Source organism: Symsagittifera roscoffensis, chromosome 5, assembly GCF_963678635.1.
Source record: "Symsagittifera roscoffensis chromosome 5, txSymRosc1.1, whole genome shotgun sequence".
Lineage (NCBI taxonomy): Eukaryota > Metazoa > Xenacoelomorpha > Acoela > Convolutidae > Symsagittifera > Symsagittifera roscoffensis.
This window is the reverse complement of record NC_087066.1, coordinates 21,654,264-21,677,455: the sequence shown is the minus strand read 5'-3', so window position 1 is coordinate 21,677,455 and position 23,192 is coordinate 21,654,264. Positions and strand designations below refer to the sequence as shown.

General features: G+C 39.5%; 2 protein-coding genes across 4 annotated transcripts in view; both read right to left on the bottom strand.

The window, feature by feature from the left end:
* LOC134845643 (mitochondrial inner membrane protein OXA1L-like) overlaps nt 1–2,872 on the bottom strand; it is a 136,912-nt gene extending 134,040 nt beyond the window's left edge. For 2 of the 3 annotated variants that reach the window (XM_063862660.1, XM_063862658.1), the window contains exon 1: nt 2,845–2,872. The gene's annotated coding sequence lies outside the window, so the exon portion shown is untranslated. The remainder of the gene's footprint in view (nt 1–2,844) is intronic. The other variant, XM_063862659.1, reaches the window with a different exon arrangement.
* The window catches only part of LOC134845644 (uncharacterized), a 28,201-nt gene extending 24,917 nt beyond the window's left edge, over nt 1–3,284 (bottom strand). The window contains exon 1 of the mRNA XM_063862661.1: nt 3,137–3,284. Within this exon, the coding sequence (XP_063718731.1) occupies nt 3,137–3,252 (116 nt within the window). The 5' untranslated portion in view covers nt 3,253–3,284. The remainder of the gene's footprint in view (nt 1–3,136) is intronic.
* Between the last annotated feature and the right edge of the window lie 19,908 nt (nt 3,285–23,192).

Below are 23,192 nucleotides of genomic sequence, written 5' to 3'. Positions count from 1 at the left end.
GCTCTGATTGCCTGTCGAGTGGTATTGGTGAATAGTAAGTTGTTTCTACACTCTGGATTGAGCCTAGTTAATAATACAAACTTTTTTGTTAGTTCAGTCAGGAGTTAGCGCAAACCCGTCCAAAGTTTTTCAACATTGTCTTCACTGTGAAGAAACGACAAATTTTTTACTTCATCTCACATTTGGTCGTAGTCTCCTTTAGCGAAGTTGTATCTAATCATGGTCTTACTAATTTTGCGGTGCGCGGGTAACTCCACTTCTATGAGAACGTGGTCGCTCTGTCCCAGAGGTGGTTGGATATTAGTGTTTAGGTCGCTTAGACCGGCATCAGTTAAAACTATATCTAGTAGTGATGGTTTATATCCGGCAGTAATGCGAGTTAGTTCATCGATGTGTTGGGTTAGAAATACATCCCTAACTGCTTGAAGAAATTTGAATTCCTTGCTCTCCTCGTCCTTGGTTGTACTGCAATCATTCCAGTTGATTGATGGAAAGTTTGTGTCGCCCAAGTTTACAGTAAATTCCTTCACATCTTTTTCGCATAGTTCTTTGATTGATTGGCAAAGGCAATTGTTATTCACTTCTGGTGAATTTTCGCTCCAGCAGACAACGGCCAAGCGGATAAATTTTCGATCGATAGCAATGTCACATATCATCATTTCTTGTAACTCGTTCGGGGTTTTGTCTAATGCAGTAGTCTATATCTTTAATTACGGAAATTAAAATTTCTCGCACGCCGTCGTTTGCATTCATGTTTACTGACTCAATGTTATAGTTGTTAATTTTGTAACAAGCTGGATTCCACTCGGTTTTGGAATTTTTCGATTTTGCTTTTACGAGAGCAATTTCATCTGGTGGGTTCTTTTTATCTTCAATTAACTTGATCAATTCCTGATGATTCGTTTGTGTTAGTGTCAAAATTTGTGTACCAGAAATTTATTTTTGTAGTCTTGCTTTCTTCTTGACTTTTAGTATCTGCGTTCCTCGAACCAGATTTACATAGTTTCCTTCTTCCTGATCGTTCAAGTTTTTTTGCTTTCGTAACTAGGTTTCGCACTGCTTCTCTTTCTTTCAAACTCCGATCCGGGCTAATTCTGAGATTTCTGATTTCTGCAGTGGCTTCTTTCAACTTTGGCAACTTTCGGTTTATTTCAATAACATCTTGTTCAGTATTGAAGGAAACCAGCAATGGTCTGTTTATATCCTCATCGGTTGGTTTTCCGACCGATTCGGATCGTTTTCACAATTTGTTTATCTTTTATTTCGATACTTGATAAAAAAATTTCAACTATTTTCTCATCTTCTTTTTTCCTTGATGCACTGTCAGTAGCTGCACTCTCCTTGGCTTTGTAGATCACAATGTTCTTTTTTCGTCGATTTTCTTCAGCTTCTTCTCTCTTTTGTTCTTCTGTTGCTTCTAAGATGATCTCTTTCAAAGGTTTCGATTTCCGATTCACAACTTCTTTCCAAATTCCTGTCTGTTCATTAAAATTTCCGTGAGATGGTCCTGCTGTTAATTTATAGAGATCATTCATCATGTTTTTCATGTTATCCATAGTTGGTATCTTAACTTTTTGGTCGAATGATCGGTTCCACTTTCCTGTTCTTCGCTGATAAGTTGCTTCACGGATGGACAGCAAGCTGTGCAACACCAAATAACAGTAGTTGGCACATGTAGTGATAGGCTGCGCCAGGCATTTTGCACAGTAGTGTTCACGGCAACGCTCACACTCCATGACTTTGTCTAGGGGGTTTCCATATATTTCCTTGCAAATTTTGCATTCCCAGGGCTCAACGGGATCACTCACTGATGTTGTGCCTTTATGGCGAGTTTTGGGGGCATTTTTGATGACCTCACTTTCTTCTGGCTTTGCCGCTCCAAGAAAACGAAACCTCAGAAGCTAAAAAGCACGAAAGAAATGAAGTTTCTTAGAATCACTTCCCTCCTACTTCGCCGCTCCATGATCATTAAACCTCAGAAGCTACAAAAGTAAGAAAGAAATGAGTTCTCTTGACCACGTTAATCAATACAATTCTATCAGCTCACTCTGCCGCTCCAAGATAATTAAACGTCAAAAGCTACAGAGCAAGTTTAAAGAAAAGCGATAGATTTTACCAGGGTATTTTACTGCTTCTTGTTCTTTGGTTTCCTTTTTGATTTTAGTTTTCTAGTTTTCGACCTTTTCTTCAAGACTAGTTTACGAAGATTTCGCTTATTTCGTAAAACAGTCCGGAGGAGTTGTTTTTCCAGTACAGAAGAGGGATGAACTTTTGTATCTCGTCTAGTACTAAACTTCCTTGATTCTTCCTTTTTGATATCAAGTGTTTGCGAACGTTGATTATCGTAAGGTTCTCGGTTTTTAACTCTAGTAATCGGTCAAAAATCCCTGTACTTCCTCTTCGACAGGCGTACAAAATTGCACTGATTCGATGTTTGAATAGCCCGATGATTTCGAGAGAGTTCTTCAGCTGTGCACGGTTCGTCGTAGTTGCTATGATGAGCGTTGATGGTATTACTAAGATTGCTTTTACTCATCAGTGATCCTCGTACAAGCAGCTTTTGCAGAATTTTCAGGGGGTTTCTGTTATTTGAGTGGAATCCTAGCCCACCGACAGTAAAGTATTTTCCTGTGAGTCATTTTTGAATGGGGTGTTTCGCAACTTTGATTGCTCGATCTAATGATGAAGCTCCGATAACAAATACCATAGATTGAGGGATAGATCTTCACCTGCCCTAAGCTAGAGGCGGGAGGGGGACTTTGGACAAATTATCGTATTCGTAAATTTAATTAATCAAATAAACCATCTGAAAACACACGGTTTGAACAAAGGAAAAGGACATATATTTAATAAGTTTATCACAACAATTAGGCTAAAAGCTTTGATTCTCCCTGTTGTGTTCTTGAACTCTTCGCGAACATTTGACAAACTTTTGCCGATCCAGTCGTTCCGTTTTTCCTTGAATATATCAGACATTCCGTTGGCGCTCGAACAACAGGCTCGAAAAAATGAGCTTTCATATTGAACTTTTTCGAGAAAATTTCATATGCCTAGACTCATATGAAATCTCTGCTAGTTTTCCTAAGATGGGTCTAATGTATTCAGCAAGAGGGCTTGGATATAAAAGCTTACAAACCTGTGATGCATTACAACTGTGCGATTGTGAGCGAATGACAGGTTGAAATTTTCCACAGGACCGAAAAGTATTTCATCGTCCTCGATATCCGGTTGAAAACCGAAGGTCGTCTCCATCTCCTCAAGAAGCGTAGAGTGCAGAACAATATCTAAAACAAACTTTTTCGCCAACAGAGACAAAAATCAAAGCGAAACTTAGAGTATCAGATTTCTAGATAATTAGCGATTAAGAAAAAAACACACTCTTCTTTAATAATCATTAATTAAAAAAAGAGTACGTCGTTTGCTAAAAGAAAATAAAATGTCCCATAACATCTAGCAAAAAATGAATTAACTAATATTAAGAAGAAAATTTATTAAAATGTGAAGTCGAACGTTTTCGGAACTATGACCATCGTCAGATTAATAAAATTGATACAAAATGATTTACAGACGTTAAAACAACATAAAAGACTATCATTTTTCCGCTTTGTGAGGCGTCAAGTTAAGGCAAGCTTAAAGACAACATCAGAAAACCATAGAAAAAAGTTAGAAAAACTGTCCGAGAGACAAGATAAACCTCTTGGGGGGGGGGGGGGGGGAGAAATGAGCGATCAGTTAAGGTGCTTGATAACATAGAACTGCCAGGATGGGTACATGAAGTGTTGTCAATGGGCCCGAAACATCCCATTAGAGACAAATTTAACGAAACGCACTTCTTGGCTGATATCGACAGTTTCCTCTCACAATTGAAAAACCAAAAAACATCTGGTGAAACTTTATGTGAGATAGGAGCCGCGGCAAAGGCATATGCACAAAAAAGTAAGGCAAACCCCAAGTGACAAAGTTATTTAAAAAAACGAGAAAATATCTCAAAGATAATGTGTTGCTGGCTGTGCCTTTTGATAGAGGTGTTGGTTTTTGCATAATGTGGAAAGAAACGTATGAATTAAGGCTGGAATCGTTGTTGCAATCTGCTCAGTTTTTGACAAAGAGGCAACCACTGATAAGTTTATTCTGAAAATTGAGAAGGAACTCAACAAAGAATTACTTGCCATGAACAAAAAAGGTAAAGGATCAATAAGACTAAGTTGAGGTCAACAGGAGGGCAACCGTCCCATTTTTACGGTTTAGCAAAGGTATGATACATTCGCCGGGAAGTAAATATCGACGGAAAATAAAAACAAGCTATAAAACGACTGGCCAGCGTCTAAACTAAGCTCTACATGCTTTTCACCGTCTCTACCAAAGCCAGTTCTTTTGGTGGTCTTTCTAACATCGGATCGACAAAAACGTTACTGCTTTCGGCATTGGTCAAAACACTCAAATTAACTTTTATACATGCAAAATTAGTGAGCTCATGTCTGGGTCTCAGTATCCCCAGAACATGAGGTCACTCTTAAAAACAGGGCTACCTTTTACTTACTATATTATTGTTTTTGTTCAGTAGATAAAAATCATCATCTCCATCGAAGATGGATCAACCCTTTCCCCTAACTCCTAGCTTCTCATCGTCGAAAAATGAATTCAGATGGTAAATCAACTCAGTTCAGGACATAATAGAGAAACTAAAAATTTATATAAAATGATTTCAGTTCGAGTCCCGAGACCCCTCCGGATTCCTGAATCCGGGGAGATAAAACCGTTATCTCCTCTCCGGAAGGCTGTCTTCTACCCTTCACCGTTGTTGTGAATGGCCTTGCAATTATTGTAGCGACACAATCGTTGCAACTCGGAGCGGTCTCTGCTAACACTCTGTCGTATCTTCGTTTTTTCTCTCATTTATCGTTGTTGTCGCCGTTGCAACTATTGTTGTTGTGTCTCAATTCTGGATTTCTTCCAAAATGGCCGTTTTTGACGTTTCTCAGAAATATGACGTCATCCTTCGAAGTTTTAAAAATCTAGCCTTCAAAATTCTAGCCTTCACAGTTTGACTAATCGTTCCAATAACACTGTTAACCCTTCAAAACTGCTAATTCGGAAGGTTAGCGGCTAATAATTCGAAATTGCCGAATCTGCATTTCCGTCCATTCTGGTCGAATGTCACATACTCCCCGGACAGCCCCGTCAACGTCCCCAATGAATCTCGCAATGTTCGTAAAATTGGTACAGTGTCATCGAACAGAATTTATCCACGTCATATCGCAAATATTTAGGCAAATATTTAGGCATAATTCTTGATTCAAGTTTATCTTTTCATGCTCAAATAAAAACAATTCTCCAAAAAATGGCCCAAGGGATTAAAACTATTGATACAATTGGACAACAACTGCCGACATTATCATTAGTTGCCTTGCTTCATTGTCTTGTTTTATCACATTTAGATTATTCAGCAATTTTTTTACAACAAATTAATGCTACTTTGATGCTATCTCTGGAGAAACAGTTGAACTGGGCGCTAAAAAGAACATATTTCAGATCGAATTTTAAATCTTCTTCCCTTCTTCGCATTAGCAAATCGTTCATTGGAATCGAGAAAAGAATTGAGTTAAAGTGTATAACATACTTATACCAATATCTTACAAACAAAAAGAAGGCTTTTGAAAATACACTGAGACTACCGACTGCCAATTATAGGCTCAACGAAAGAACGAAACAAATTATTTTTGACAAACATTGTTCGACTGCTTCTCTACAAAAATCATTTTTTCATTTGACTTCTAAAAAATGGAATTCACTGCCCATAATTTTGCGCAATTTAGAAAAATCGAAAACAGAATTCAAGAAAAAATTGAAAGAATTTTACGTGAGTGAATTGAGAAACAATCCTATATGTACTAATACAAATACGTGGCGTGATTACCGTTTTTGCTAGTTCTATATTTTTTAATTCAGTTTAATTTTTCACACATTGCTTGAAAGAGAAACTGTATATACTCTGTATATACGTTGTATAATTGGACTATCTGTAAAATTGTTTGTAAAGTTTTATTACCAGCTTGTTCCTAATTCTTAAATCTTTAATTTTCTATAGTATCCGAAACTTCATATACTTTAATCAACCAATTTCCGAACTGTAACCGATTTTTTTTTTTTTGTTTTGTTTATTGCTTGTTTTCTGATGTTTTGTTTTTGTTTGATGTAACCAATGAATTTATAACCAATTTTATTATTTACACTTTGCTACACTGATGCCTCGGCTTTTTATTGTATAGTAATTCAAGTGTTCTTTCTTCTTCTTCTTCACTGCAGAATATAAATGGCATCATACTACACTACTAAAGACTTCCAAATTCTTTACTAATCTGCACTTTCGAGGACATGACTTAAGGTAAAAACATTTTTTCTGACTTCCAATGTCAACGCCCTGATTTAAAAATTTTTCTCCTAGGTTTTAAAAGGTGTTAGTTTCCAGGACAGTCCCGCCAACCAACAAGATAAAATTATCCTACTATGCTCCTTCCCTTCGGAAATCTCGGTTATTATTGGCTCTGAATATTAAAATTAAGGATTTCTGTGGTTAGAAAGAACACTGAAACAATCTCCCTCTTCAAGAGATTATCCAAGTCTTTCATGTCAGCACAAAGTGATCAGTCGTCCTAGTTGATTAAAAAAAGTCATGCAGGCTGGAATATTTGAAAATACTCTTTGCTCAAGCTTTTCTAAATAAATAGTAAGTGTCTCTAAAGCCACTAACTAAAATCAAAATGCAAATTTATAAATGCAACAAATTCTTTAATATTCAAAACTCAACTAAATGTTTTCTTTCAGTTTTCACTAACAACTTGGTTGCTTAGTTTCTCACTTGAGTTTTTGTCACACATATACATAATTCTGAGTTTCAGCTTCTTCACTTTCGTCACTTCTTTGTTTCATCTTTTTTTTTAGTCGTTTAGAAGTTCTAATTATTCTAAATTCTTCTAATTTTCTTTCTTTTCGCATCTTGTTTTCCGGCCATTTGTCAATGCTCCATCTCTTCCTCCTGCGACATTGACACTGCACTTTCAGTCTTTGTGTCTTGCAACACATCGGTAGCTATTCGGACTCTGTTGGAAGCAGTCTTCGAACACTTCTGCTCTTCTACCCTTTGTTTACAACAAGGTAGGGGGTCAACGTTAGATTATCTGTTCCTGCAGAAGCTGTTGTGGAGACACAACGTCACATTTCTCTCCAAATCTTCCTTTAACATCTCTTCTTTCTCACTTCTATCACGTTCACTCATCCTGGAGACTCTCTTCACGGCGGTGGTCACTGCATTCCGATGTGTCACGAAAGCTCGCTTGGAAGCTCCTGCCCCAATGTCCAGCTGATACACTCTGTACACTCTGCCGTGCTTCGACATATGCTTCTTGGCATACTCGTACAACCATGCAGTCATGTTCGCTCTAAACCATAGCATCAGTCGTCTCCTTGCCCATATCTTTTTCACTTCCATCGGAATGTTCAGAATCTTGCACGTTGTCTCAAAAAGCTCTAAATCTTTTAGACAATCCAATTTTTGCAATTGTTCTCTCGTTGTCGCCTCCTGTCTATTGTTCTCCTTCACATGAGCTTCCAGCCATCGTATCGCTATCATAACTCCCACTATCACTATTGTTATGGGCCGTTATGAGTCTGGTAAACCCATGGAGAGCAGCTCTTCAGAGTCCCAGATCAACACCAGATTACTACGATCGGGGTACCACCATGTTTGCAGCAAGCAATGGCAAGGAAACTCGTCATGTGCCAACATGATGCTCCTCCAGTTACGCTTTTCCGAAGCTTCCAGTAGTGGTTCCACTTTCATCACTCTCATCTACTGTATTGTAATCCGTAACTGTTGATCCTCTCTGTTTTTTTCTCTCAAAGTCACTGAAGTTCCCACTGACGTATCCCATAAACTTCCTTCCCACTATCAATTCTAACTCCTCCTTAGTTATCTCTGGAACTGCTGAGAACATTTTGCATAGTAACTTGTAAGGTTTTTCTGACATTCTCGCTAGTCTCACACACTTTGGCACTGAGAAGGCTTGATCCACGATCGTTCTCGTACTTTTTACATCCACAGCTACGAAATGCACTGGGTATCTGCCCTTGCACATTGAAGCTAATGTCGATCCCACCAAATATCGCGCTCCCGATGGTCTGCGAAAAGTTTCATTGTGTCGGATGTTCATTTCCGCCTCGATCGCTTCCCTTCATTTTCCTATGTGTTGTTGCTGAATTTAGTCTGAATTTAATTCCCTCTATACATCTTGTGTTGCAAGTAGTATCAAATCAGCAATGAGACTAGGACACTACGATGGTCTCATCAGTTTCCACACTACCATCAAGCTCGTTCTCATTAATTCATCTGAGAATCCCAATCCAAACTCCGCTCGTTTGTCGGATTCTGGCACGGAAGGTGCAGCCACCTTTTCTTCCAAAACTAGTCCCAGCTTGGTCTGCGGATAAGCACCGCTTTTAATCGTTGCAATTCTCGACGTCCAGAACCTCAGCAACACCGCTTGCTCGTAATCAAAGAAGTAATCGCGTATGTTTTCACTGAGAAACGGGTTGTACGCTATCCCTATGACTCCGGACACGTAACTGCATGACTTCTTTCTGATCGGTCCACAGTATTCATTGGATTTCGGCAGTGCTCCCATAAATTCCTTAGTGAGCCTCAGCTCCTTGTTTGAGAATATCCTGATTTCGTCTATTTTCTTCATGGGTTCTAGTTCCACGGGTTCTTTCATGTTCACCCTCATTGGTTTGCTTCGATGTATATCCAGTAGTGATAACAAGAGTAGGGCTCTCACTCGTTCATCGCCCTCTCTCAGCATCTTAACACAAGTATTCAATGCTGGCACTGAATTTCGCTCTATCATGAATCGGATGAAACAGAGAGCGTCTCTCCGCTTCGCGCAGGCTACTGCTGCTCCCTCTTGGGTGATCAGATCCCTCATGCTCGTCATCAGGAAGACCTTTTCTTCTTTCGATCTCTTCCTTTCTTCTGAATCATATTCCTCGCGAGTCAGTCCGATCATGCACCAGGCGAACCTCAGTTGTAGTTCAGTCCTTACGTAAGGTACTGCTATCAGAGCGTGTATCCTCGGCGTAGTCCTCATCTCTTCTTCAAAGTACAGTAACACTACAGCTTTCCATGGAAGGCTCACCAATTGCTCGATCGTTTCTGCCTGCATCTCAGACGACGCTAGAGTCCCGTATGCTTTCTGCTTGAGGCTGTTGCCTTGCATCCTTGTCTACAGATAACCTTCCATGGCACTCTTGTCTTCCAGAGCCATTAAGTGTTCTCTGGCCGAGTTTTTGTACTCCAACATCTCCATGTATCCACCGGCGGGTTCATCTATTGATACAGTAGCCGACACTGTCAGTGGGTTATGTTCCACTGGTACTAGTTGTCCTACAACACTACCCTTTCCGTGGTTCATGGGAGACGGTTTAAAGTCTTTCATGGTACTCTCTCCACATTGGCTGAGTATTTCCATTTCTAACGTTGCTCCAGTCAGTGTGCGGTCACTCCTTTTGGATTGATAACCTGTCGAATTTATCCCTGCCTTGAGAATGGGCGGCACCATTGCTACATCCGTTAACATTCTGTCTATGCCAGACAATCGATCATCACCTTGTCCCAAATCCATAGCTTCGTCGACTCGTTTTCTTTTCGCTGAGTTGACAGCCTTTATCGATATTTCCGAATCCACCTTCGTCTTTCCCGCTCTCCTTGGTATCAATTTGCTGCCTAGTTTCATCTTCATCTCATTGATCTTATCAATCACCAATTTCGATCGCATCGTTCCTTTCCTGGTTCTCGACAGATATACCACTTCTCCTTTATCCTCTTGCGGTGTCATCTTGATAGAAAAGTTTGCTTCACTTTTGTCAGTGGTTGAGTCGATCAACAACTCACTCAATCTCCCTTCACACTTGTCGAGTTTGTCAAGGACTTCCCGCATCAGTGGTCGTTTGAGACCTACTTTCAAACTGGACTGGGTTCCGTAGCTCTGAACTACTGTCCAGACTTCTTTCATGAAGGCCACTCTGTCCAATCCACATACCGTCCTATTTTCATGGTCTCGGTGATGTACCTCCCACTCTCCTTCGGGTAGTGTTCCCAAGAAGGGTACTCTGGCAGTGGCTTCTATTCTTCTTCTCCTTGGTGATTCCATGAGGAGTCTTTGTTCATTGTCTTTAGAATTACCCGGAGAGCTACTCTCCGGTAAATCCCAGTTCATTTCCACAAAAGCCGACGGAGGTTCCAGTGTCGAACACCTTCGTTTGCTGGTCCAGTCGTTTCCAACGCATCTGCGTTGTTTTCAAAGTCACTGAGGAAATTGAAATCCAGGCTGGATATTCCTCCTGTCGATGCTTTATCGTCCTCCTTCTCTGCTTGATCGGGATCCTCTTGCATAGGTTCTTCCGATCGACGTCCTCCTCCCTGCTCATCATCTCCTTTTGATCTATCTTTCGAGTTTGAGGGCCCTTGCTCTTCCGTTCTGACCCCTTGCGGAAATTTCGGTATGATTAGCCTGACGGCTGATCGATGTTCCTCCTCTCCATAGACTACTTTGCTCTCCTCATAGCCGAAGGGTGCTAGGAAGGTTCTCGTCCGTAGCGTTCCTCCCACCGTTAGCTCTGGTTTCACATTAGGCTACTTTTTTCTAAACTCAAAAAGATTCTCTTATAGGTTCCGCCCAAGTTTTTTCGCAATTCTGTTCTTTTCGACCTAAAAATTATTGATCCGAGCTCAGAAGGCCTATACTCTTCTAGTTCAATGCAAAAAACCCGATCTAAAACGCGTTAGCCGAAAAAATTTGCTAAAAAACTATGCTATTTGGACCCCTCCGGATTGATGAATCCACTAAATCAAACACGTTAAGTTCGATTACTCTGTAACCCGAAAGGTTATCTGCAAACGGGTTTTAAAACCTGTCGATTCATTAGTCGACGTTGTCCAAACAAGAATTTTTACCGTCCTAACTCAAATTTCATAAATTTTTCTTTTTTTATAGTGTTCCGTTTTTTCAAAAATCACGAAAATTCAGTATTTGGTACCAAAATAGTTCCAACCACTTCTAAACTAAACTCAACCGGTTCTATCTATTATACTAGTGCAATTGCGATGTAACACACTAATTTAGCGCTTTTTTCCGTTTCAAAAAATATCGATATCTCAAAAATTGCGATTTGTGGGGGATCAAAATATCGCTATTTTGACCCTAAAAACCGGTCCAATTATTGTGTTTTTCTCTAAAAAACGATATAAGAGTATTAATATAGGCTGTATAAGTAATAATACTAGTGATAACATACCCCTCCGGGTTTGTTCAATATCCGAATTAAGGTGCTTAACTCGGAAATTTGCAGTTCGGTGAAGGGTCACTACAGTGCAGCACTGTCGAGCCCCCCACAGATTACTATCTTATTTTTTGTACCAAAAGGGATACAAAACTTGTTAACGATACCCAACAGTCGACTGTTGTTGTCGTTGAGCCCCTTCTTGTTACTGCTTGTACTGCCTGCCGGATCAGTCTTCTTCAATAATCCCGAGACCCTTCCGGATCGAGCGCAAATCAGCAGACCCTTCCGGATTGAGCGCAAATTAGCATTAACCTGCTTAAATACTCAAATAACCCTACAGTACAAGCCTCACAAACGGGCTACAAAAATGATCGTAACGATCCTGATTGATATAAATGCTTGTAACAACAATATATCTATCAACAACAATCGGGAGGGTCGGATCACATCTTGTCTGGGGGGATAATTTCTACTGATTTTTTACTTTTTTTTTTTTTTTACTATTTTTGGTTTTTTTGGTTATTTTTTGTGTTTTTTGTTTTTCTTGGGTACTATACTACTTTTTGTTTGGTTTCTTATATATCTTTAAGTGTTTTTGGTCGCGGACCACTCGGGAAATGACGGGACCGCAAATCCCCCCTCCTTCCTGGTTCGTGAATTTTTGGTCTTAACTATGTTAAAAAGCTATTCACGGGAATCCGGAAGGCTTCCGCGTTCCAAACTACCCTCCGCCCCGATGGTTAGGGCCTATTAAAGGCGTTATTATGAGCATCCGCTCGGCGCGGAGTGCTCGTTTACGGTTCTGCCGGTCATGATGTTAAAAAAGAATAACACCCAGGAGCGCCATAAAAACATCTTTGTAACATTCGCCTGGAAGTACATATCGACGGAAAATAAAGCCATGCTTTTCACCGTCTCTACCAAAGCCAAGTTCTTTTAGTGGTCTTTCTAACATCGGGTCGACAAAAACGTTACTGCTTTCGGCTTCGGTCAAAACACTCAAATTAACTTAATTACATGCAAAATTAGTGAGCTCATGGCTGGGTCTCAGTATCCCCAGACCACGAGGTCACTCCTAAAAACAGGGCTACTACTAATTATTATATTATTATTGTTTTTGTTCATTATATAAAAACCATCATCTCCATCGAAGATGGATCAACCCATTCCCCTAACTCCTAGCTTCTCATCGTCGAAAAATGAATTCAGATGTTAAATCAATTCAATTCAGGACATTATAGAGAAGCTAAAAGTTTATATAAAATGATTTCAGTTCGAGTGCCGAGACCCCTCCGGATTCCTGATCCGGAGAAATAACACCCTTATCTCCTCTCCAGAAAGCTGTCTTCTACCCTTCACCGTTGTTGTGAATGGCCTTGCAACGATTGTAGCGACACAATCGTTGCAACTCGGAGCGGTCTCTGCTAACACTCTGTCGTATCTTCGTTTTTTCTCTCATTTATCGTTGTTGTCGCCGTTGCAACTATTGTTGTTGTGTCTTAATTCTGGATTTCTTCCAAAATGGCCGTTTTTGACGTTTCTCAAAAATATGACGTCATCCTTCGAAATTTTAAAAATTTGAAATACCAGAATATTCTAGCCTTCACAGTTTGACTTATTGTTCCAATAACACTGTTAATTCTTCAAAAATGCTAATTCGGAAGGTTAGCGGCTAATAATTCGAAATTGCCGAATCTGCAGTTTCGTCCATTCTGGTCGAATGTCACAGTACACAAGGCTGAGACACCCCTACGACCAGTACTATCACTTCCGAGCAGCTCTTATGAGAACCTTAACCAAACGCTTGCAAAGTTTTTTGACGGTATCGATGGAGCCAATATAGAAACCAATACTAAAGAGGCCAGAGAAACAATTGAAAACGTTTCTCTAGATCCGGATGAAACCATATTGTCTCTTGATGTGAAAACTTGTACACCAATGTTTCCCTGCCGGAAGCAATTGAAATTGCCTTACAGAAACTGTACAGCCAGGAGTCTCCTCCTGATATTCGAAAATCAACCATGAAAAAGCTTTTGAATATGGCGGTCAGCAAAGTAAATTTCAAGTGTAATGATTCATGGTATGTGCAGTTTGATGATCTAGCAATGGGTGCTTCCCTCGCGGTAATGCTGGCAAACCTATGGCTGAAAGAGTACGAGTTTGCTGCAAGACAAGAATTATCGGTGGGAACTGAGTTACAGGCATTGAATGACAAAAACGGTTTGTGCCAATGCTCAGGAAAGTAACATATAGATCAAAGGGGGTTGAATGCGAAAGTTGCCGAATCTGGTGTCACCTAAAATGCGGAAAAACATCCGATGACCTGTACGCATCAATAACTGAGATAGTCTGATACTGTGAAAGCTGCTGCCGCGCTAAGAACGAGGAGAAGGATACTCAACAAGTAAAATTGTTTCTCAAAATTGTTCCGCAGGTGGATGACATTATTGGAACATTAGACGTGAGCCGATTTCTGTTCTCGATGCAGCCAATTCTCTTCATCGAAATCGACAGCTCACTCTAGAAGAAATTATTTCAGAGGTAAATTTGCCGTTCTTGGGTTTGAACATATATGTATAGCAGGATAGGGGTGTAACCTGCAATTGGTATCAAAAACCAACAGATACTGGGATTATACTGAACTACAGAAGCTGCGCCCCAACTCAGTATAAGCAAAGTGTTATCCAAAGCACTGTACACAGATTTTTTAAGAGTACATCTAACTGGCAGCAATTTGATAAGGCTATGGAAACTAATAGGGCGCAATGGCTGAAAAATCAGTACCCTGAAAGTTGGTCAGCAAAGGTTGCGGCAGAAGCCCTGTGCAAAATCATCCAGGGTAAGGGCAAGCCCGTGGATAGTGAGAGGAGTTCTTCAACTCAATCACCAAAAGATGTGAATCACTAAAGATGATGGTGCAAAGTAGAGGTAAACCTACCGAATTTTTTGCACGCAGTTTACGAAATATAACTAACGCTCAAGTGATTTTTAGCACAAGAAAACTAGAATCGTGTTTACCTCCACCGAAACTAAAAATTTCTAATGATCTTAAGTCGAGAGTGGTTTTTAAATTCTCATGTAGTATATGCGCTTCCACCTATGTCGGACAAAGTGTTCATCATTTGAGCACTAGAATTGAGGAACTTAAGAAAGCAGACTCACCAGTAAGCCTCCACCTTCAGCATTGCTGTCTTGATGGAAACAGCGCAGATCTTACTTGGTAAATTATAGATAGCTCAAACAACTAAACAAAACTTCTTACACTAGAGGCAAAATATATCAGGAAAGAAAAAACGGGCTTAAACACGCGCGATGAGTTTCGGAGCAGGGAGTAAACACTGAAAATTTTATTTAAAGGTAGATGTCTAAAACCGAATTGTGACTCAGAAACTTCCAGACAAAATAATTAAAAATTGTTTAACTAATTTTAGAGGTTAAAAGTAATTTAATCTAAATAGTAATTTTAGAATTCAACTGTGATTGGCTTATTTTTTAACATAATGATTCAGATCAAAACTTGTGGAAATTTTTGTATATAACATTTGTAATTTGATGTTTTATTGTCTTTTCGATTAGTTTATTGTAAAAATCCTGACATTGCACATAATTGCGAAATTGTTTGAAATTTGTCCGCAAATCAAATTTTTCCGCCAATCATTTTTAAACATTAATACGTAAGAATTTCGTAACCTTTAATTAATCTCAATTAACGTTTGCTTTTACTAACTTTCCAGTTTGAACTTTTTTTCGACTGACTAGCTCAATATTCTGAACCTAAAACATTTTTGGACTAAAATATAAGTGTTACCACCTCACTCCTGAACTATTTTCGCCTGTTGATCCCTGGCTTCAGTTTACTAATATACTGCGCTTCCAAAGGTAGGAGTTTCATTGCGCTGTTTTAATGCCTCCTAACTCCCAACTCAACTGTACTAAGGTCGCTTCCTTCCCACACTGATGTCTGTGAATCCCTACAGTCGAGTCCTCTATCCTGTGTTCCTCAATCCATGTGGCCAAATTTCGAACAGTTTGTCCAACCTAGGTGGAAATACATCCACAACAAGACAGTTTTTAGCTCATTTTGGATTTCAGATCACGGGAGAATTACGACTTAAGGAAGGGAAGAGCTGTTTTCAATTTCCGAGTCGTAAACCCAATTTGTGCGTTGGTGATGCTGCGCACCTTGTCTGCAAACAATTCACTTTGATTTTCTCGATATTGAAGCATGCCCAGTGAGGGTTTCGCATCTCGCTGGTCATTTGTTGCCCGAGTTTCTGTCTTAGTGGGTAATAGTTCTGCTTCAAAATTTTTGCTCAGTGTTTCCGATCCAACTCTGGATGACAAATACTCCGGAATTTAATTCTTCTTCCAATGATGTCTATTATTAATCATTGCTTCATCGTAAGGTTTTCACGTACATGTGCTCCTAAAATTCCTATGCACCGTTTTTTCTATTAAGTTTCTCTTGTTCTGCAGTGATGCGCAACTTCTGAAATTTCGAAGCCTGCCGGTATCATATGGTTTCTGGTACCATCTTCATTTAATTTGCTTGTTAACATCTACATTTCTATTAAAGTCTTAAAAAAGTCATGTCATGGTTCTCATTTGGTGTTTCAAGTGCGAATTGTAAGTTAAAGTGCGATTTGGTGCAGGTTGAAATACCACGCTCGTGTGCCTTTACCAGTCCTTACGATATTGTATACATATCGTTGGGAAAGCTTCACACATTTTATGATCAGCTCACATTCACGCCTCCCATTGAACAATTTGCAGAACCAAAAATTTTCTGATATGCCTTCGTAATCCTCATTCGAAATGCCACCTCAATTTTTATGATATCAATTCAAACAACCCTAACATTCCACATCTCAGTTCTGAAATTCGCCCTTCTATTGCATTTTGGGCATATTCCGTTCAAGTACTCTAGGATATCAATCTTTCGAGGGATGTCCATAGCCAGAACTTTCTCCTAGTCTCTCAACTAGTCTGTTTGTTGCATGACGTGTTTGAGTCACTCTAAGAAAATTGAGAAGTTAGTTGATAGACAAGACACACAGAAAAGTTTGCCAGAATTACTGCCAGGGATGCATCCATGGCCAATGCATCCTTGCGTACATGCCATATGGCGTTGCAACTATAAAAAATTGATACTACTAACAGCAATGTACAAAAGGCGTTTCATTGTACTTCCTGACAAGTTAGGTGTTTCATTTTGGCTGTATAATTTGGCATTTTTGAGTCGAACATTTGTGTACAGGTTTTTCACATCCGAAGAATTGATACTCTCTTCAGAGTCTTATTTAGTATTCTCTACCATATCCCTAGCTGCTTCAGTATTCGTCTCAATATTTGCCGCCTCGATTTTTTCAAAAAAAATTTGCTAGTTTTTCATTCAGTTTCTCCTAAAAACTACCGAAGAGAGAGAGAGAGAGAGAGAGAGAGAGTACAGGTCGTAGTGGTGCATCTTTTTTTGTTCTCTTTAACCAGTCTATCAAGTAGTGCAGGTTGACCACCAGTTGACCTCAACCTCGCATATAACCCATCTCTAATCTCATCTCTTTTGTTTGTGGCCAGTAGTTATTTGTTTCATTTTTTTTTCAATTTCTTGAACAACTGAATCATGTCTCTCAAACTGTTCTGTTTCCAGCAATTGGGTAAATTTTCCTTCTTAGATGTGTTTTTTATGACGCAAAACCCAACAACCTTATCAAATATTCCGCCACAAGTTCGTCTTTTTTTTGATATTTTCTAGCTTTTTTCAATTACCATATCACGTGGAGTCTAGCATACTTATGTTGTGTACCACTTAGCAGCTGATTCATTTTCACATAATTTTTTGCCATGCACGTCATGCTTCTTCAGTTCCGACAAAAAAAAACGATCTCGCGAAAAATGTTCTTCATTGAATTTGTCTCGGACTGAATGTTTAGGCCTGGTGGACTGTAAATCATCCATTCATCCCGGCAATGTTATCTCATCTAGCACCTTTACCTCTTTCCTGGGTTTCTTTCCTAGAGGTCGGTCTTGTCTATCAGCTAAATTCTCAATTTTCTTAGAGTGACTCAAGCACGTCTTGCGACAAAAAGACTAGTTGAAAGACTATGAGAAAACTCTGGCTATTGTAATCCCTCAAAAGATTGATATCCTATATGACATGAACGGAAATTGCCCAAAATGCAATAGAAGTGTGACTTTCAGAATTAAGGTAGTAGAATGTGAGGATTGATTAAATTCTTATCATAAAGATTGAGGTGGCATTTTGGATGAAGTTTTTAGAGGCATATCAGAAAAAGTTTGATTCTGCAAATTAATCAATGAGAGGCGTGAATGTGAGCTGACCATAACAAGTGTGAAGTTTTTCCTACGATATATAGAAAATATTGTAAGGACTTTTAAAGGCGACCGACTTTTACCTTGCATGCTGCCAACAAATTGCTCCCTAACTTATAATTCATACTTGAACAACAAATGAGATCTTGGCTTTTGAAGACATTTAGATAAATATGGATGGGAGAAAGCCAGTTAAATGTGGATGATAACAAAAACCAACTAATACCGGTACGCTTCTAGACTTCAGAAGTTGCGCACCACTGCAGTACAAAAGAAATATAATAGAAATAGAAGGTAAGGTGAACAGGATTTTTAAGAGAACATCTATATGGGAACTTTACCATGAAGCAATGATTATCAATAGACAGCAATGGATGGAAAATTAGTACCCAGAGGTCTGGTCATCCAAACTTGAGTCGGAAACACTAAGCAAAATTCTCGAGAAAATCAAAGTCGATTGTTTCCAAACAAGGTAACAATTGTTTCCTGTGCTTACGATCCGGAAATTGAAAACAGCTCTTCTTTCCCTTAAGTCGTCATTCTCCCGAGATCTGAAACCCAATGTGATCTACAAATTGTCTTGTTGTGGATGTAATTCCATCTACGTAGGACAAATTGTTCGACATTTTGCCGCAAGGATTGCGGAAAACAAGAAAGAGGACACGCCGGTAGGGATTCGCATACGTCAGTGTGGGATGAAAGAGACCACATCACAGTTGAGTTCGGAGAAAATAGATCTTTCAAACAACGCAATGAAACTCTCAACATTGGAAGCACAGCATATTAGGAAAGTAAGGCCAAGGATAAACACGCGAGATGAGTTCAGGAGTATGAAGCTTACACTTAGTTTTTAGTCCAAAATCATTTTTGGCTCAGAGAAGCGAACATGTCAATCGAAAAGATTGTAAATTGAACAGTTAGAATAAAAAAACGATAAGAAAGATATAAAAATTCAGAAATTTAAGAAGAACTAAAGATAACGAAATTCTTACTCAAAAATACCCTTGCTAAGTTTCATTAAATTTAAAATTATATCAAACAGTTTTCCATGGGCTTCCATCTTTTTTTCTTCAAGGTGGAGTTTCGAAAAAAACTTCTTAAGTCTGAATTTAATTGTATGTTAGTGCGTTTGCGATTTTTTATGTTCATGTATTTTGTTCCAATCTCTCTTGAAAAAAAATTTTCCAAAAAAAATTAGTGTAAAGTTGATTTTTGAAGGGGAGACTTAAACTCGATAATTTTCACTTTTTTAATGTTACATTTGAACAAAAGTACATAGTGACAGATAGGAAAGCTACATCCTAAATTAATTGGCTAGCGTCTGAATAGAGCTTTACATTGTTTCATCGTCTCTATCATAGCCAAATCAATGTGTTTCTCATAACTTGGGTCGCGAAAAAATTTTACTGCTAAAAAACTATCAGCAGAACCGCTCAAATTAACTTATTTGCATGTAAATTTGGTGAACTGATGTCTGGGTCTCAGTATCTCTAGACCAGGATGTCACACCTAAAATCAGGGCCAGGACACAACTATCATCAAGTAACAAATTTACTATTGTTTTTGTACAGTAGAGAAATTGATCCCATCCATCGGAGAGGGATCGACCTTTTCGCTTGAATCCTAGCTTCTCATATCCTCAAAAAAAACTTCGATGTTATAATATTAAGTTCAGACCATTCCAAATAAAAAACTGTTAAAACCACTGTTTTTGACAACAACTCCAGACCCCTCCGCTTTCATCAATAATTGCGAAGAGGCGTCTTCTTTAAGACCAGGATTTGTTGCAAGTCCTCGTGTCAGCCTTTCTGATCCGCGGCATGTGTTCACTAACGATTATAACCCTAGGGTCGTTACAGCGTGTCTCTTCCCTGAATATCAAAAGACTGGTATTTTTCTCCGTTTGGGCCGTTCTCGGTTTTCTGATTGCCAAAACCTGATTGCGAAAATAAAATTGTTACGTGTGATGCACGCTGGAACCGAAAATTTTGACTCAACTAATTCAATCCAAAACGAACCATCTCAATTTGGCGTTTTTCTCGATTAACACCGTTAATCATCAAAATCGACGCATCGTACTGTCAACTCTCTTTAAAAAATTCAACTCGTCGTACTAAATCTGATTGCATTCTGACTGAATGGCATATACTGAGCGTTTTTTTCCCTCAAATATAAATAGCCACATCTTTTTATCGGTTTCGCCCATTCTCGGTAAATCAAAAATTTTTCTGATCGCAAAAAATGTCCATCTGATTCTCGCTGTTTTCAATTGTTGTAAAAATGAAAATGTTACGTGTCATGCACGCTCAAATTGACATTTTGAGTCAAGTAAATCGATCCAAAATGAATCTTTCCAATTTGCTGATATTCTCGAAAAACACAGTTAATTACCAAAAGCGACCCATCGTACGGTCAATTCTGTTGAAAGAAAATTCATTTCGTCATTCTAAACCTTACGGCAACCTAGTTGAATGGCGCATACTCCCCGGACAGCTCGGAAAAAATCCTCATTGAACTTCAAGTAACTCGTCAAAATGGTACAGTGACAACGAGCAAAATTCATAAAAAGTACGCCGGAAAGTAATTTTTATCAAAATGATCATATCGAACCACTACGGTCTACAAGTGTCATCAATGAGGGTTTGACCTAAGCTAAGACATCCCTTCTAATTTCTGGTGTAATTGTCTCAAAATGATATTTTTTCTCCTACGTAGAAAAGATGTTGGAATGGAGGACAGTCCTGCCAGCCAACCATTTAAAATTATTTTAAAATCTCTCTTTTTTTCTAAGTTTATAGATGTTATTGATTCTGAATATTAAAATTACGAAACTCTTTGTTTTTAAAAAACAATGAAGTAACCGCCCTATACTAGAGGTTGTTCAAGTTCCGTCAATCACAACAAAGAAAACAGTTCTTTTAGTTGATTAAAAACATTCATGCAGGCTGGAATACTTTTTTGTTGTACTCTCCTTTCAAGATTTTCTAAATGAATACTTGGTGTTTCCAAAAACACAAACAAAATTCCAATGCAAATTCAAAATTGCAGCAATTGTAAGCTAGAATAAATGAAGTGTTTTCATCAAGTTTCAATTTTGAGCTTAGTTAGCTTGGTCGCTCAATTTAGTTTATCTCACACAAAAGAGTTTTGAGTTATCATTTCCTCCTTCTAAGACTTTTTTGTCAGTCTGAGCTCCTTGTTGGAAATCTCCTGATATCATCTATCTTTCTTAAAGTTTCCTTTTTACTGGTTCCTCCATGTTCACTTTTAGTGGTTTGCTCTGATGGATGTCCAGAAGTCCTTGCAGAAGGAATGTTTGCTCTGGCTTGCGGCCCTCAATCAAATTTTTCGAGCAGGAGTTTAGCGCTGGTGCCGACATTTGTTCTATCAAGAATTTGATAAAACAGAAAGCGTCATCAAGTCATCCAGTCTATTGGATGCATCATTAAGATCACTTTCTCACCCTTTGACCTCTTTCTTACTTCCGAGTCGTATTCTCCTTTAGTCAATCCCACCATGCACCACTTAAGTCTGAATTGTAACTCAGTCCTGACGTAGAATACAGCTAGCAGAGCGTAAGCTTTTGGGGTCACCCTCATGCAATTCGCAAACTGACTTAATAATACTGCTCTACAAGCTAAACCAACGGGTTCGTTCACCGTTTCTGCGAGCATTTCTGAGGAAAACGAGGTTTCATAAACTTGCTGTTTCCTTGCAAGATCCTTTATTGCGCCATCCAATCAATGGCGCCTTTATTGTACAGAGCTATCAGATGTCCTCTGGCTGAGTTCCTGTGTTCCATCATCTCCTTGTATCCACCAGCCGGCACACTTATTGTGACTGTCTCCGATACGATCAGCCGATTGTGTTTGACCGGCGTTAGCTGTCCTAGGAATCTTCCCTTTCCGTGGCTCATGTTCTGTTTGAAGTATGTGAACAAAATTTTCATTTCTAACGTGGCTCTCGTAATCCGAGTGGTCTGAGATTTCGCGGCTCTAAGTCCCGATTCAGTGCAGGTAGGATTCTATCGTTTTCCTTTCAGAGGATTGTCCAGTCATGGCTTACACAAGCTTCAATCCGTCCTGGAGATGTGCATATCTCGGGGACAGCACAAACACAAACACTGACTTGGGTAACATTTCCGTAAAACTTCCTTTTTTAACATGTCCGTTGTCTCGCTCAAAGAAAAACAAAGCCAAGTTAGAAATAAAAATTTTGAGTCCGCGTGGTGAACATACTTTCACCACTTTGACTCATAATTTCCATTTCTAACGTGGCTCCGGTAATCTGAGTGCTCTCAGATTTCGCGATTCCAAGTCCCAGTTCAGTGCAGGTATGCTTACATCGTTGTTTTTCAGAGGGGAGTGCAGTCATCGCGTACGCAAGCTTCAATCCGTCCTGGAGATGTGCATATCCCGGGGAGAGCACAAACACTGGCCTGGGGATTAATTTTGTAAAATCATCTGCTTTTAACACGTCCTTTATCTCGCCCATAGAATTGACGACATCGTTAATAGCCACCCACACATCAGCGGCGGCCGTAGCCGACTCTCAGAGTCTGCTCAGACGACTTCTATTGCGCAAGTGATCACTAATGCTAGCAAAAACTGTCATTATCGGGTTCATTTATGTTTGTCGCTGAACTCCGAGTGCCATCGACGTGTATTGCATCCAGTCCAGATCAACTTGTGCTTACCTTATCACGTTTGTTCAGAACAAAAAAATTCAAATAGTCCGAGTTTGCTATTAATATCTTTGCATTCCTTATCTCGGCTTTTTCCTAAGCAGCCTCACATCACCCTCCTTCTCTGTCAGTTTTGGCTATGTTTTTTTTTCATTTACGAGCGCGAGAGATGCTCGTACTTGCTTGAACATCTTCACATGTTCTTTAGTGGGCGCTCTCTTTTTAAAAATCTTTCAGGTCTTCCCTCTTTTCCCTGCTTGCCGTGATTCTACCTCAAGTCTTGCAGTGCTCTAGCTTTGACTGGTTCCATAGTGTTTTTCGAGGGCAGTCCCTCGAGGTCAGCCAACCTCAATGCAGTTGTCGACCTGAAACATATTTTTTCGCTGCGATCAACCAATATCCACTCCTTCAATCAAATACAGTCCGTTATCGGATAGCTTCGCGCCATCCAGCATCCGCATCGCAACTGCTGCAAAGCTTTACCATTCGGAAATTCAGTTCATCAGATCTTGTTTTAAAGTATGCCAAGGAAAAGATACTGGTCTCGACCATACTTATGAACTTCGATTGAGGCGTCGTTCCTTTTTGGTAACAATTGTCCTTTCCGATCTGGAGGTTTCAGCGGCGGTTTCCGTCTGGTTTAATGGACCCAACCTCTGACGTAGATGAGTTGTTCTCCTCGCTGGAGCTTCACCCAATTGGTTCATTGCGCCTGACCTCAGCTCCTGATCACACGAGCTCTGCACTTCTTTTGTCACGGCGGGAACTGATCCCAGACGCGTCTCCAAATTAGGTCGCGTCCTCAGTTCTCAAAACTCCGGCATCAAATAGCTCGACTTCC